At 32.4% G+C, this 14,857-nt stretch overlaps 2 protein-coding genes across 3 annotated transcripts; both read left to right on the top strand.

Moving 5' to 3' along the window:
• Nucleotides 1-6,541: 6,541 nt before the first annotated feature.
• Nucleotides 6,542-10,475, top strand: LOC133873591 (uncharacterized). The gene is made up of 2 exons (XM_062311322.1): nt 6,542-6,784; nt 10,132-10,475. Exons 1-2 carry the CDS (start codon nt 6,674-6,676, stop codon nt 10,357-10,359), a joined length of 339 nt encoding a protein of 112 aa, XP_062167306.1. The 5' UTR covers nt 6,542-6,673; the 3' UTR covers nt 10,360-10,475.
• A 1,220-nt stretch (nt 10,476-11,695) lies between these two features.
• On the top strand, nt 11,696-14,500 carry LOC133872955 (uncharacterized). 2 transcript variants are annotated; one of them, XM_062310642.1, is made up of 3 exons: nt 11,696-11,906; nt 13,503-13,851; nt 14,216-14,500. In XM_062310642.1, exons 1-3 carry the CDS (start codon nt 11,796-11,798, stop codon nt 14,287-14,289), a joined length of 534 nt encoding a protein of 177 aa, XP_062166626.1. In that variant the 5' UTR covers nt 11,696-11,795; the 3' UTR covers nt 14,290-14,500. The 2 variants fall into 2 exon arrangements, with proteins under 2 accessions (XP_062166626.1, XP_062166627.1); XM_062310643.1 differs by having other exon boundaries at nt 11,702-11,906; nt 13,503-13,703.
• Nucleotides 14,501-14,857: the final 357 nt, after the last annotated feature.

Raw genomic sequence — 14,857 nt, 5'->3', positions numbered from 1 at the left:
AATTTCAACTAATTCTTAAATTCAAAGAATTAATTAAGACTATCATGTCAATATTATAAAATAATTATAAAATAAAAATTTAATTTCTGACATTTCTTTGGAAGAGCATCATCTCTAATTTCAAGTGAGGTTAATATTTTGCTTTGTTAGTGTCACGTTATTTAAAATTAAAAGTCTTATCCTTATAGCCATTTTACCATTTTTTTTTATAACATGATGATACGTATAATTACATGATTAGTGGGTGTTAATTTTTTTTAGTGGCTAACATATTTTAGTTGATAAATGTTATATACCACACTTTTATTTTATTGTACTGATATGACAATGTTAATCATCGCTTATATTTTATTTATTTTTTAAATAAAGACTAATCCAAAATTAATTGCAGTACCACATCAGTATAATGAGATTAAAATGCAATGTATAACATTACTCTTTTCAATCACATGCTGACACAAGTCGTAACAAAGTTGTAGCTATAGTATTACTCTTTAAAGAATTTAAAGAATATAGGGCTTGTTAGACAAAGAACAGAACAAAACAGAGTAGTGGGTTGTTAGTTTTGAAATTAGTAAAAAATGATAATGTGATATAAAATAAAAAGAATTTATATAAAAAAGTGAAAAAGTTTTGTATTGTAGTTAATTTTTTTATTTGAATAGTAATAAAAAATTATTGATGTGATCTAAAAAGTAAAAAAAATAAGAATATTTTGATGTTGATTGTTATTGAAAAATGAAAAAAAAAAAAAAAAAAAAAAAAAAAAAAAAAAGTGAATAGTGACCGGCACTATTCTGTATTGTCCCTAAGCTTAACAAACAAACCCATAAGTTTCTTACAAGTTAGGTTGTGGGAATTCCAAAATTTAGTCTTTAAAAATGTCACGTCTCTTTAGCACATGAGAATCACTTTTAATTTTAAAAAATTTATTAATGCTATTAAAAAAACATTTGAGAAACATTATAAGCCGAGTTAGATAAATTTTTATGCAATAATATTTGTAAGAAATTTATATCCATTTTTAAGTGACATAAAAATATATTGGATATGTAACAATTAGATTTATATAATCTAAATCTATTCTAGAAATGAACCGTATCTATTTCACTTCGTCGTTGTTACTTCTTTTCTTGCTTTATTTGTTTATTTTTTTTCTTTTTTCTTTCAGAGAGAGTGATTCTCGTTCTAATGAGGGTTTATCCTTTTTCATAATGAGATTAACTTGATCTATTTCGGTAAAGCTAATGATTAAGATTTTAATTAGGAGAGAGGGAAAAAAAAAATGTATATATATATATATTATGTGGCAGAAAGTACCTATCATAGAGTTGGTAGAAGACGAGAGAAAATGGGGCAAGTGTTTGTGGTACCCAACATGAGAGGGGTGGGTTGGAAAGCATCCAACTCAGGCTGGGTTTGTAAAAGCAGAGAAAATGGAACAATAGATTGATGGACCACTAATAAGACCCATTCAACTATCCACTTAAGCATTTGTATATTCAAAAATGACTTCATTTAGTGGAGCGGTGAAACGCGTAGGGATCGAAAATAACTCTGACACCAACAGCACTTTGCTAGGCCAACATGGATATTGAGAGACAAAAGCTAAAAGAGCGAATGAGATTGATATCCCAATAAATCTAGCAGTAAATGGTGGATACCATGCATTGACATTGCGCGTTGTGCATATTGACCCGTGCAGTGTTTGTAGCTTTTCACCATCATAGCGTAAAACTTTACTTTTTCCAAGTGAAAAAGGCAAGAGAAGTGATTAGAGATTCAGACTATCTACCTAGAAGCAACCATAGTGGCATTAGGATATTAATCAAGAGGGATCTAGAAAGGCCCGCAACGCAAGGATTCTAATCTCATCAAGGATACAGTGAAAGAAATTAAGCTAGTGGACATGGATTAATGGACATTAGTTTCATTGCTTTAATAATAGCCTAATTTTAATTTTTGATGTGGATAGAATTCAGACAAATCAAAGTCCCAAGGAAGCCTAAAATAATAATTAATTAATTAATTAAAAAAAAACTCTTCTCATCAACTCAGGTATATCTTCTCTTTTAGAAAAATTATCTCCACCCTATTTTCTTTTCTCGAGTCAAAAATATTGACTTGACCGTCGAAGATTTTCCCGCTAGCTAGGAGCCAGCACTAAATCATATTACTAAACCAACCACTCCAATAATATCATCACTGTATGATTAAGTCACTTCAAGTTGATAATTAAACTATCCAAATTCAATTTCAAACATCTAATTTGGAAACATTAATTAGGGCATTTGATCATATCTAGGGGATAATCATTTTGATAATTTCAAGTTGATCCTGAACGTGCTTTTCTTTAATTATATACCATATATCCACGGCATCTCATGATGTCCCGTTGTTCACCTAATACTGGCATTTAGTTGCTAAAATATACTGGTAAATGGTAATATATCATTTTTCTATTGAGTTCAATAACAAAAAATACATCACCAAGACAATGAAGTGAGTGACTTTTGACGTAGTCAGAAAACAAGGAGATCGAACTCATCTTCAACTAAGAACAAAAGCTTGGAGTACTCTCCGTTTGTACATGTAGGATTGAACTCAAACAAACAGATTTGGTCGAAATCCTTGCTGCAATCACACTCCTTTTGCGATCTCTCACAATAATGCTCACTCACGCCTATGCGTTTGCTTTGCTTGTCTACCACGGCATCCTAATTAACTTTATAAACAGCCTCTAGAGGACTTTTTTCACAATGTAATTGGCTCGAGATTCTTCCGTCCTTCCTAGCAATTGGGTTCATACTCTTTCGCTTTACATCTGTCTATCGTCTCCTTCAATGCATGTATGAGGTATGATGGGAAACTCTATAAAATGTGCTTCACATTCTCCACTTTTAGATTAGATTCTCCTTAATTTGTTGGTAGTAAATTATTGCAAGCTCTTCAAAGGAACATCTTAACCGCATTCGTCACATTCGAATACCAAAGCACTTTCCATGCTGTAAATATTATACCCCAGTTGTCTTGAGCCCTCCCCTTTATTCGCAACTTGTCTTTCTTGTTTTAGATGTTAGGCACTTCTCGCAGTAAACTGGCCACTAAAAGTGCCCCTCCAAATCAATTGATCCTCTAGAAAATATAGTCTTGGTGACAAGTGACATATAACGGAAGCTTAATTCTTGTGAAAAAATCTCCTTTATCAATGATGTAATATTCCACCATTTGGTATCTTTATCAATCAGATATATCCTTCACTCATACATCTTCCTCTAAAATCTTTCTGAGTGATTGTAATGCAAATATATATGGTGGGGGCATGTAACCACTAATCTTTAATTTCCATATTTGCACTAATATTACTCCATCACCTATCCTCCATATTAGCCCTTCTTTGAGCAGGTCACGCATTAACCAAATGCTTCTCCATTATTCATTCTAAATTCATTTTTTAAAAATAGCAATAATAAAGTAATGGGTTGATTGCTAGCCTGCTAGGAGCTCGTTATAAGATCACAATAATTGATTTGATATTTAAATGTTATAAATTGATATTTAAATATTTTTCTTTTCTTTTCTTTCTTCTGTACTATTTTTACAAATACTTATTTCTTTATTTTATTTGGTATTTTAAATTCTAGCTTGGTTTTTTTTTTTCCTATCTATAAATTGATAATACAAAAATAGTGTTGTGATATTGTGGAATGAATCTTTTACTCTTATTTCTTTTGGTCCACACTTTTAGTTTAAGGGAATGGGGGATTGTTGGAATGGATCTTTTACTCTCATTTTTGTTGGTCCACCCATGTGGTCCAAGGGAATAAGGGCTACTGAAATTGATATTTTACTCTTATTTTCGTTGGCTCACAACTATGACTCAAGGGAATGGAGGGTTGTTGGAATGAATCTACTAGAATGGAGGCCCAACTTAAAGCCCTGCTCAAGACCTAAAACACAGCTTACTTGGAACATACATTCAGAAGAATCATTTATAGAAAGCAACATATAGCGAAAATTATAGAGAAACAACCCATTAATGGGTGATAGAATTAATGACAAATTGCCTTATAAAAGCAACATAAATGATACTTACGAAAGGTCAGTAACAGACTAGACCAAGTATGCTCTGTTGCCCTAATCTCTATCATTTTCTCAATCTTACCTTCATAGTTTTACGAACTTTAGCATCAGAGTTGGTGCCGCCGCCCTCTCCTTGTTTGGCGGCAGATCACTGTGATCTTTGATTATCTTACAGAAATCTCGAATTGAGAACTAGACAAGAGTAATCATGGTAAATTTTTCGGCATTATGGGGTGTTTGGCAAGCATCTCATCCCTCTCTATTTTTTCTCACTTTTCCTAAAAAAGTCAAATCTAAAACATTCTAATTTTTTTTTTTCCACTTTTTATATCACATCGATAATTTTTTATTATTATTCAAATAAAAAAAACTCACTACAAAACAAAAATTTTTTCACTTTTCTATTAAACTGTTTCAAATTTATTTATATTTTATATCATATCAATCACTTCTTATTATTATTCTAACAAAAACTTTGCAACAACACAAATGCTTGTCAAACACCCTAGGACCATCTAGAAAAAAATGCTTGCCAAACATCCTAGGACCATCTAGAAAAAATGCATTTAGTGTGCTAAGGTAAAAGGACCCACGACCATTTATAGTGGGCATTTCGTGTTAGGCTTGCTATAATCGTACATTTTTCATAATTTGGTCGGTGTCAATTCCAAATCGGTCCAGTCGGAATGAAATCTGTGACATGTCGAATTCATTGATTCAGAAATCTCTGCTCTCACTCGTTGTCCTTTTGTTGTAATTCTTTGAATCTAACTCCTAGACTTCACATTACATTTTCACCTTTTCGTTGGTCCTCTTTTTGTCCCCCACACCCCTCTTTTATCGGGCATGCGTCCCACTCATTGTTCCCATGCGCCCTTTACTCTGACCATCCCCTAGTTGGAGTTGTAAATCTATAGGTGTGTTAGTGGTCCTTTTCTTCTTCTTTTTTTTCATATAAATCAGTTGGTTAATGTGTTTTATATGGATTTTAATTTTTAATAATTTGAAAAGTATTATCACGTGATATAAAAGTGTTTTTGTGTTTGAATTATTTATTAATATTTTTTGTTTTGAAAAGAAAAAACAAAAGACAGAAATTTTCTCAAATAGTGAATAAAAGCAATTTAAGATCTCTTGCCAGTACTGCATGCGTAACTCCAAGTAGCTCAACTAGTAGATTGCTTTTAAAAACTGATCATTCAGCACATGCCAACCAGTCAGAAGAAAACGTCTACAAAAGATTATAGTCTGGCCACGCGTGCCCTAATGTCCCGATATTCTTAAGGAATAAAGGAGCAATTACTTTTCAGAGTGAGGTCCAATAAATCAAATTGGTTATTTCTGGACCTGCCTCTCTTGAAACGAACATCATGTGGGAAAACTCCTTAAATGAAAGATAATAGTTCATTCATAAGATATACACCATTCTTTCCTCAAATAGCTTTGTTTCCTTCCTCGCTAAGCGAAAACCCTAACTAGGCATTGGAGTATTTCCCTTCCGACACATCCGCCGAATTCACCTGTGCTTTTCCTTTTCATTACGAGTCTTATCAACCTAAAAGCATCTCCAGCAATAATAACCAGAGTAGATATTGAAAAAGTACAACTTTCTACTTTAGCAACTTTGTTTTCATATTCTCTCCAACAGATTCTATATTCTACTATTTATTTTCTTTAAATATTATTTTGTGTAGAAAAGAGTGTGAAAGAAAGAGGGAGACTGGGGAGAGAGAGTGTGTGAAAGAAGAAAAGGAAGAGAGAGAAAACAATAAAAAATTGTTTGTAGAGTAAATAGTGAATAAGTTCTTTACCTATTTTTACTATTTACGCTAGAAATAAAAATTATATTCTGCTGTAGATGAAAAATGACTCATAATAGTCAAATGTAACTATTATGAGCCATTTGCTTTTTTTTGTTGGAGATGCTTTAAGAGAACCGTTAACAACCTTTTATTCGTTTCACATGAGAGAACCGTCCTAGTTTGTACGTGATGATTTTTGGATCTAACACGTAACAACAATGAAAAAAAAAAAGAAAAATAAAAAAGGGTAGCTTGTGAGAAATTGTTGAGGCGGCCGAATCACTTTCTTTCCTTTCTTCTTTTTCATTTTCTTTTTTCTTCTTCTTCTTTTTTTTTTTTTTTTTTTTTTTTTTTTTGTCTAAATCGATCATAAGGGGTGTGACGGAACTATCCTAAAAAATTATCTTTTTTTTTTTTCACATTACTATCACAATTTAGATCCTATCATATCTTTTTTCTTTTTCTGTTTTGTAAGGATCATCATCTCCTTTCAATCTTTACAATCTTCACACCTACCCCCCCCCCCCCCCCCCCCCCTCCCCGGCGCCTCCTCTCTATGAGAAGTTAATTTCTCATTTATATTTTTGTATGAGAAATTAAAGACAAATGATGGCGACATAAAAAAACGTGTATTTATATTGATCGAGGATAATTAACTGAGGCCTTCTTTTTATAAAAGCATATGACTTTCGTGAGAAGAAGATTAAGCCAGAATCGGAGCTCCTTTGGCCACTGAACATTTAACACGTACTCGTTTTACCCCCTCCGACACAAACCAGTAGACGAAGATGCCTTGTCTTTACATCTCCACCAACGTCATCCTGGATGGAGTTGACACCGATCCTATCTTTTCTGAAGCAACCAAAGCCGTCTCTACCATCATCGGAAGACCTGAAAATGTACAGTCTCTCTCTTTCTCTCTTTACTTTCTGCGATTTAAGTTTATTAATTATTAGCTTTTTATGCGTATCAAACCCCCACTTTAATAGAATCCTCCATTGATGCATATATTTCACGGAAACGGAAAAAGCTTCTTATAGCAGAATCTCTTACCTTTCCCCTCCTCCTCCTCCTTTTTTCTGGGTATATATATAACAACTTCTCGCACTTGTTTTAGCTGCATAAAATATTCTTATTGTAAGTTGTCATCATTAATTGTTATTTTATCAGAATGTTTCTAAACTAAATCTCTCTATTTCAATTGGATGGATTATAATTTCATTCAAACAAACAGTTAATCTGCACAATACAGTAAAGAGAAATCAGAAATGCCTCTTTGTCATGCATTGAACGTTTGTTTAACTTAACCAAAAACAGAGTAGTAGTTCAGAAACTAAAGAACACAAAAGGAAAGCTTTTACATGATACAAGTAAACACAAGAAGGAATTGAGAGGAAATATATCTTTGGTTGCCACGGTTGTGAGTTAGATTATGCTGGAAGAGAAGTAAAATACGGCTAAGGATCGAGGGGCTGCTGTTACAGGAAGCATGGAGAGCTGTTTGAGGGCAAATCATGGCTGTGAGTTGGGCTGTGAGTCTCTTGAATCATGGGCTGTCAATCAGCTTGAATCATTGGACTTTTTTTATCCTCAATTATTTATATGCCATTAACAGTAGATGTCTAAATTTTTTATTATTTTGCAATAGATTTGTCCGTGAGTCTGTCATCCAAGTTTACTTTAGATCGTTAGTGGCACGTTAGTATTTTTTTTGCTTAAAATAAAATTTTTTGTTATTTTATTAAAATTTAAAATTTAAAATATAAAACCTCAAAAAGGAAAAATGTTAAAAAAGAAAACAAAGAAAAAAAAAAAGTATTCTCCAACCTCTTCATCTTCTTCTTCAACGGTTAAATTTTTTCTTTTTTAGGATCTAACTATTATTTAAAGTAAAGAGGGGCTCCAACAGGTGTTCATGTAATTTTTTTTTGTGTATTGCTTAGGCAACTGCTTTGTCAGACCGAGTCTAATTATGGATGAAGGGGTGTCTTGTACCCCTTATCTGTCTTTGTAATACCTTTTGGCTTGTTTAGTAATGGAAGGAGAACTAGCTTCTTGTTCAAAAAGAAAACTATTATTTTAAGTAAAAATGTTAACGTGGCACTAATGGTCTACAGTAAACTTGGACGGCAAACTTGTGAAGGAATCTATTTCGAATAATTGAAAACTCGGGCATTTAATTTTCAAAATTAAAAAATAATTAAATTCAAATCGCACGTTTTTTTTTTTAAAAAAGTAATTGATATAAGAAACTAATTAAAATACGTTACGTCAATCGATGTAAAATGGTTATGAAGAGTAAGCATTATTTTTAGGACAGAAACCAGTTTGTAGGAAATTTCCTACAATCCACATATAAGAGTGACATGTATCCTTTAAGCATGTGAGAATTACATGTTTTTTTTATTAATGCTATTAAAAAAAAATGTGAGAAACACATGCTATTAAAACAATATGTGCTTCTCACATGTTAATGGATACATCCGGTTTGTAGAAAATTTCCTACAATCCACATATAAGAGTGACATGTGTCCGTTAAGCATGTGAGAATTACATGTTTTTTTTATTAATGCTATTAAAAAAAGATGTGAGAAACACATGCTATTAAAACAATATGTGCTTCTCACATGTCAATGGACACATGTCACTATTATAAGTGGGTTGTAAAAAATTTCCTACAAACCGGTTTGTAGTTCTTACATGTCAATGGACACATATCACTATTACAAGTGGGTTGTAGAAAATTTCCTACAAACCGGTTTGTAGGAAATTTTTGTCCTTATTTTTATTAATTGTTTTGATCATCTCCAATGAATAAGCTACACATCAGTTAGTAAGGCTTCATTTATAAAAGTTTAACTACGTATATCTTTTCTCTTAGTCTTAACCTAATTGACTCTATTTGTTGACAAGTTTTGAAGTAAATTGTTTTAAATGAATTTTTTTTTTTATTATTTTTAGTTTGAAAAAGCGTTTTGACTTGACATTAAAGTAAAAATAATTTTAAATATTTTATAAGTGTTTTGTATTCTAATTTATAGGTTGAATGTTAATATTTTTATTTTGAAAACTAAATAAAGAAAAAAAAAATTAACAAACAAATTAAAGCAATCCATTCTCCTTAGTGATAATTAAGAGTAGATAAATAGAGATAAGATTCGGCGGCTAAAAGCACCACAAGAAAAAAATTAGGAGGAGACTCATATACGGTCCCCACTCCTACCATACCATCATTTTTTAGAGTGTTAGACAACTATAATTGATAGGGCTGTGATTCATGCACTACAAGTATACAACTCTAAGACACAATGTGGGAGACATTGTGTCTTGGAGTTGTGCACTAGTTATGTACTTGTTCTAATTTTAGTATTTTCTTAATTAATAATTTATCACCATCAACTTAAAAGAACTTCTGAATAGGAAAAAAAAAACCTGAAAAGAACACTACCTTTACTGTTTTACAAGAAAAAGAAAATCTCCATTTTGTTTTTTGATGCCAAATAACATAACTATAACCCATGATTTTTACTCTATAATGGTTGCAAAAAATCTATATATAACTGCCCCATTTTGTTTTTGTTTTTATTTTTTATTTTATTTTTTTATTTTTTTATATGTCAACACTCAACACAATTACTTTAGGAAAGTATTTGGAGTAATATAAATTTTATTACAATTTTTTACAAACTTTGCTACAATTTATATTTTTGTAACTGACGTGATAAATGATGCGTGAGCTCCCATGTCTCTATGTAAATTTTGTAAGTGTTATGTAGACTACCATATAACCGTTTATATTTTAATGATTTGACTTAATAAGTGTCACGTAAATTGCGACATAATCCTAATAGTACTCATCACTTTAACAGATGATTATCACTTCATAATTGTTGCAAATTGTGATCTCTCATATTTTATCTAGGACTGTCAATTTTTGACACGACCAAAAAATCCGACACAAACTCAACACGAGAATAAAGAGTTAGGGTTGAGGAATTTGACCCCTTTAATTTAATATGTCGAATTATGATTGACCTATATAATTTTATACTTATATTTTAATACGACTTGAACCCGACATGCGAACACAAATTACAAACTCCATTTCTCTTCCAGTTATATACAACACAATCGGCTCCTTTATACCTTCCCCTTTTTATTGTTCACACTTGATCTAACGGCCCATGTTTTTGGCAGAAGACAATATTTAATCCTTTTTTTTTTTTTTTTTAATAACTTTTTGCAGTTTGTGATGGTTATACTAAAAGGATCGGTGGAAATATCGTTCGCCGGGAGCAAAGAACCGGCTGCATATGCTGAGATAGTATCAATGGGAGGCATTAATTCAGAAGTGAAGAAGAAGCTGATTGCCACCATCGGCACAATTCTGCAGAGCAAGCTGTCCATCCCCAGAACCCGATTTTTCCTCAAAGTCTATGATACGACTGTTGGGCGTAATTATTCCAAAATATGACAACCTAGTACAACCATTTACGCTGGGAACTAAATTTTTATTTCCCTATGTTATTGTGGTAATTGGAACAGTTTTTGTTGGAAGAAAAAAAATAAAAATTTAAATTCTGATTGACATTGCTACGTCAACAAGATGAAAAAAAATAATAAAATAAAATATGATTTCTATCCTTACCTTCGGGTCTAAAGCCTTGCACTTAAAACACTTTCCCCTATCAACCCATACTTGCTTGTATGATGCTTAGGCTTTGGGGTGCCTAGTGCAATTGTTTTACAATGATATCAATAAGATATTCCATAAGCCAAGGTGATGAGAATATGCTTTGTTAGAGAGGGGGATTGATGAGGAGAAGGAAGGAAGCAAACACACTTAAATTATAGTGGCCCTGTTTGATAAATCCCTACAATTTTTTTTATTATTATTATTTTTTTTATTTTCCTAAAATTAAGTCAATTTCAAAGCATTTTGACTTTTTTTTTTTTAATTTTTATATCATGTCAATCATTATTTATTATTATCCAAATAATAAATAAAAAACCCATTACAAAATAAAACTTTTTTACTATTCCATAAAAAAAATTCCAAATCTTTTTCTATTTTTTAGCATTGAAATGTTTTGAAGTTAATTTTTTTTTTTTTTTGGAGAAGTGAAAAAAAAGGAGAGGGGGAGTGGAATTGTTTATCAAACAGTGCCCTTATATTCTACAGTGTAGTATATGGATAGAAATTTCCTACAAATTAGTTTGTAGGAAATTTTATACAAACCAGATTTAAGATTAGCATTTGAGAAGTACATGTTGTTTTAATAGCATGTGCTTCTCACATGTTTTTTTAATGACATTAATAATAATAAAAAAAAAACATGTTTCACAAGTTTAAAAGACACGTCACTCTTATATGTCGTTTGTACGAAATTTCCTACAAACCGGTTTGTAAAAAATTTCTGTCCGTAATATATTTATAACACAATCACATATATTTTTATACTTAAAAAAAAAAAAGAAAAAAAAAAAAGAAAAAGGGCTCCAACCCACAATATTGAAGCCAACTCCAAAAATTTAGCCACAATTGCTAAATAAACCCAAGAAACACAACCAGGCATAAGGCCCAAGATTTGACATGTAGGCCCAGTACCTAAAAAATTTGGAAGACATGTCCCGAACAGGATATTCTTCAGAATTTTTAGGGTATCTATCATAGGGGGCAAAGACAAATAAAGCCTAAAGGAAGAGGAATGGTTCCAAAAAGCAAAAATAGAGGGGTATTTTCGGCATGTTGATAATGTCTCTCCGATTCTCAACTATTTTTATTTTTGTTTTTTAAATTATAAAATGGATTAGATTTTTAGACACAGAGGGTTTCATTTTCATTGGAAGCAGCGATTGATTAGCACCAGCAGAGACCAGAGACCAGAGACACAGAGAAAGAGAGAAAAGATGCCGTGCCTCAACATCTCGACGAACGTGAGCCTCGACGGCGTTGACACCTCCTCCATCCTTTCCGAAGCCACCTCCACCGTCGCCAAGCTCATCGGCAAACCTGAAGCCGTACGCTCCCTTTCTCTCTAATATTTACTTTCTGTTGGAGATTTTTAAATTTGTTCAAATTATTGCGACTAGTGCTCTCTCCTATTCCTGATGACTGATTTAGCTGTCGAACATTTCATTTTTCTAGTTTTTGTCTACCATTTTTTTTTTTTTTTAAAATAATAAATTCTGAGTGAAATTTATGTTTAGTTGGATCTATATGTTAGAATGGGCATAGATAGATAACTTTCTATTCCTGCGAATTTGGGGCGGAGAGATTTTTATTACGCTTATATCTTTGCGATTTTGATTTATAACTAGAAAAATGATACAAATCCATCTCATACCCATCTCATTTGCAAATCTACCATTTGATTTGTGCGAACCACATTAGGTCCCCACAAATCCAATGGTGAATTTGAAACTTGGTGGAGATGGTTAGGTGATGGATGTCTAACATGTCTCTAATATCTTTGCAATTTTGATTTATAACTATATTGTTAAAGTAAAAGGTTCGGGCAATGTGTGCCCTTGTGGTCTCCTAGGGACCGATTTGTGCCGAGTGTTCTTGAGTATGGTTACCCTTGAAACGAACTCTAATACCCATTTAGGACTTGTGCATTGGAAACTCCTTAGATCGGTTATTTTGATTCTGGGCTAATAATATTGTGGGCTTTTATCAGCTAGGAAAAGATTTTAGATGGTTTAGGCAGGTTCTCTCCCTAGTTGTTAAATCATTTGATGGATGTATTCTAGCTGAAAATGGAAGTTGATAAAAAGAATTTTAGTGTTGTTTTAGCTGACTCCCTACTGGTTTTGTTCAAGTAATAGTAAATGGAAAAAGGGTAAGAAGGATCAATCATTGAGCTTGTGAGTGAGAATCTTGTTTGTGGCTGTTAATAGTTGGGTTTCATCATTTTCTCGAATGGTTTTCTGGGAGCATTGATAAAGTTATAACGAGATGAAGAGTCTCAAAGTCTGCTTGCTTCTGTCTTTAGTGACTGAGTCATGATTGATGACAAAACAAACCGATTCATAATGTGGTCTGAAATTGGCTTGATACTAGGCATTGACAAAGGTAAAGTCAGTTTGGTTAATACTTTTGCTTGCGCTATGCATGAATTAAATTGAATTGATTATTGAACAGTGTTACAGGGATGAAAAGTCTTTGTGGATACTCCAACTTGGGTGTCTTTCCCTGTAATAAGGCTATGTAACCTGTAACTCATCTCGAACATGTCCTAAGTTGTTCACTTGTGTTAGTGGTAGTTGAAGCATATGGACATACTTAGGACAAGGACAGTTTCCGTTAAAATGGTGAAAACCTAATATCGTGCACTTAGTCAGATATTGTTTGTGTGCTTTGATTAAGCTTACTTTAATGTATTTGGTCAATCTATGCCAGAGCTACTGGTGGCTTTATTTTAGTTTGAAAATTTTGAGATCCTTTGGCGTATGTAGATTACCATTTCAGTTCAGTTTTTTTTCTAGTTGTTTTCATATTTTCACTTACCTAACTAAAAGGAATGGTGGTTTTGTCAGCCTGATATATATATATATATATATTTCCTGTACCTATTCTCTAATTTTTACCATTTGGTATCTGTTAATGTGCAGTATGTGATGATTGTGTTGAAGGGATCAATACCCATATCATTTGGTGGGACTGAGGAGCCAGCGGCCTATGGTGAGTTGGTGTCCATTGGCGGTCTTAACCCTGATACAAACAAGAAGCTGAGTGGTGCAATTGCCACAATTCTTGAGAGCAAGTTGTCTGTGTCCAAGTCGAGATTCTTCCTCAAATTCTATGACACCAAGGCAAGCTATCTCAACTTCCTAAGTTGTCATGAAGAAGGGTTGTTGCTGTGCACTTCTTTCTTCTCATTGCATTTTTCCTTTTTGTTTAGGCACATCAAACTCAAGAATATGCACAGTGTTTGCATGCTTTACACCAGAACTAGATCATGTAAATAAATCTTTACTGTTTAAAACCATCAGCAAAACTCTTGTTAGCTTTTTCTAAATAATCCATATTCTGCCCCCCGGAAAAGGATCCAATCATTTCATATTTAGGATTTAATATTGTTGTATCTAACAGAGTAGATAATGATGCCATGTGATAAATATGTTGGCACACTATTCAAAAAATTTAAATGATGTAGTATCATTTATACCGTTGGATGCAATAACATTGAATTCAACCATGAAATGACTTCTCCCCAAATTTGAAATGGAGAGGATCCTTGCCGGTTGTTATGTCCACATTAGCATTCGGTTTATGCTATTTGCTCTCACCTTTGATGGTAATGCCGCATTTTTATTTTTTGCAGGGTTCCAACTTTGGATGGAATGGGTCGACCTTCTAAATTCTGTGGGAATTCTGGCATGCTGTCGTGATTCCTAATAGACTTGATGCTATATATATATATATATGGCTATCTTATATCCATCCTGTTATTTTTGGTATCAGAAGTTTATTTGGTATCAAAAGTACTTATGTAATGCTGGGAAGGACATATGATTTCCTCTCTATGTGCTATTAGTGTTAGGAAATGTGGAACATTTGTGGATCTTATATGCTGCCTTAATAAAACTTTTTTTTTTTTTTTTTTGCATTTTTGGGGCTTGTTCTCTGTATTAATAATTAGCTTGCTTCTTAGTCAACATGGCAATTTGCTTTCACCAAATGTGTTGAATTGGTGTTGTTACTTGTACTGCACATAAAATTCGTTGAAAGAGACGCGAGAGAGTGAAACGAAAGTGACTAAATAAGAGTACTCAGGTTTGCTCTGCAAATTTTCTCTCTATATAAACTAAAATTATATTTTCTATTTTAGTTATTCACTTTTTTTAAAGAATTTATATTTTATGTTTTATTTTAGTTATCAACTTTCAATATTTTATTTTAATATTATTATTTTTTTTCAGAACATTCCAAAGTATATGTATGAGTCAAAAGTTTTTTCTTATTT

The sequence above is a fragment of the Alnus glutinosa genome, chromosome 7 (assembly GCF_958979055.1).
Source record: "Alnus glutinosa chromosome 7, dhAlnGlut1.1, whole genome shotgun sequence".
Lineage (NCBI taxonomy): Eukaryota > Viridiplantae > Streptophyta > Magnoliopsida > Fagales > Betulaceae > Alnus > Alnus glutinosa.
Note: the sequence above shows the minus strand (reverse complement) of the source record. Positions and strands in the feature narration are given on the sequence as shown.

Bases quoted from the DNA above. Each gene is read 5' to 3' on its own strand.
- LOC133872955 (XM_062310642.1), top strand. From the start codon at position 11,796: ATGCCGTGCCTCAACATCTCGACGAACGTGAGCCTCGACGGCGTTGAC. The intron at 11,907-13,502 runs GTACGCTCCCTT...GTTAATGTGCAG, and splicing joins TCATCGGCAAACCTGAAGCC to TATGTGATGATTGTGTTGAA. The intron at 13,852-14,215 runs GTAAATAAATCT...TATTTTTTGCAG, and splicing joins TTACACCAGAACTAGATCAT to GGTTCCAACTTTGGATGGAA.
- LOC133873591 (XM_062311322.1), top strand. From the start codon at position 6,674: ATGCCTTGTCTTTACATCTCCACCAACGTCATCCTGGATGGAGTTGAC. The intron at 6,785-10,131 runs GTACAGTCTCTC...AACTTTTTGCAG, and splicing joins TCATCGGAAGACCTGAAAAT to TTTGTGATGGTTATACTAAA.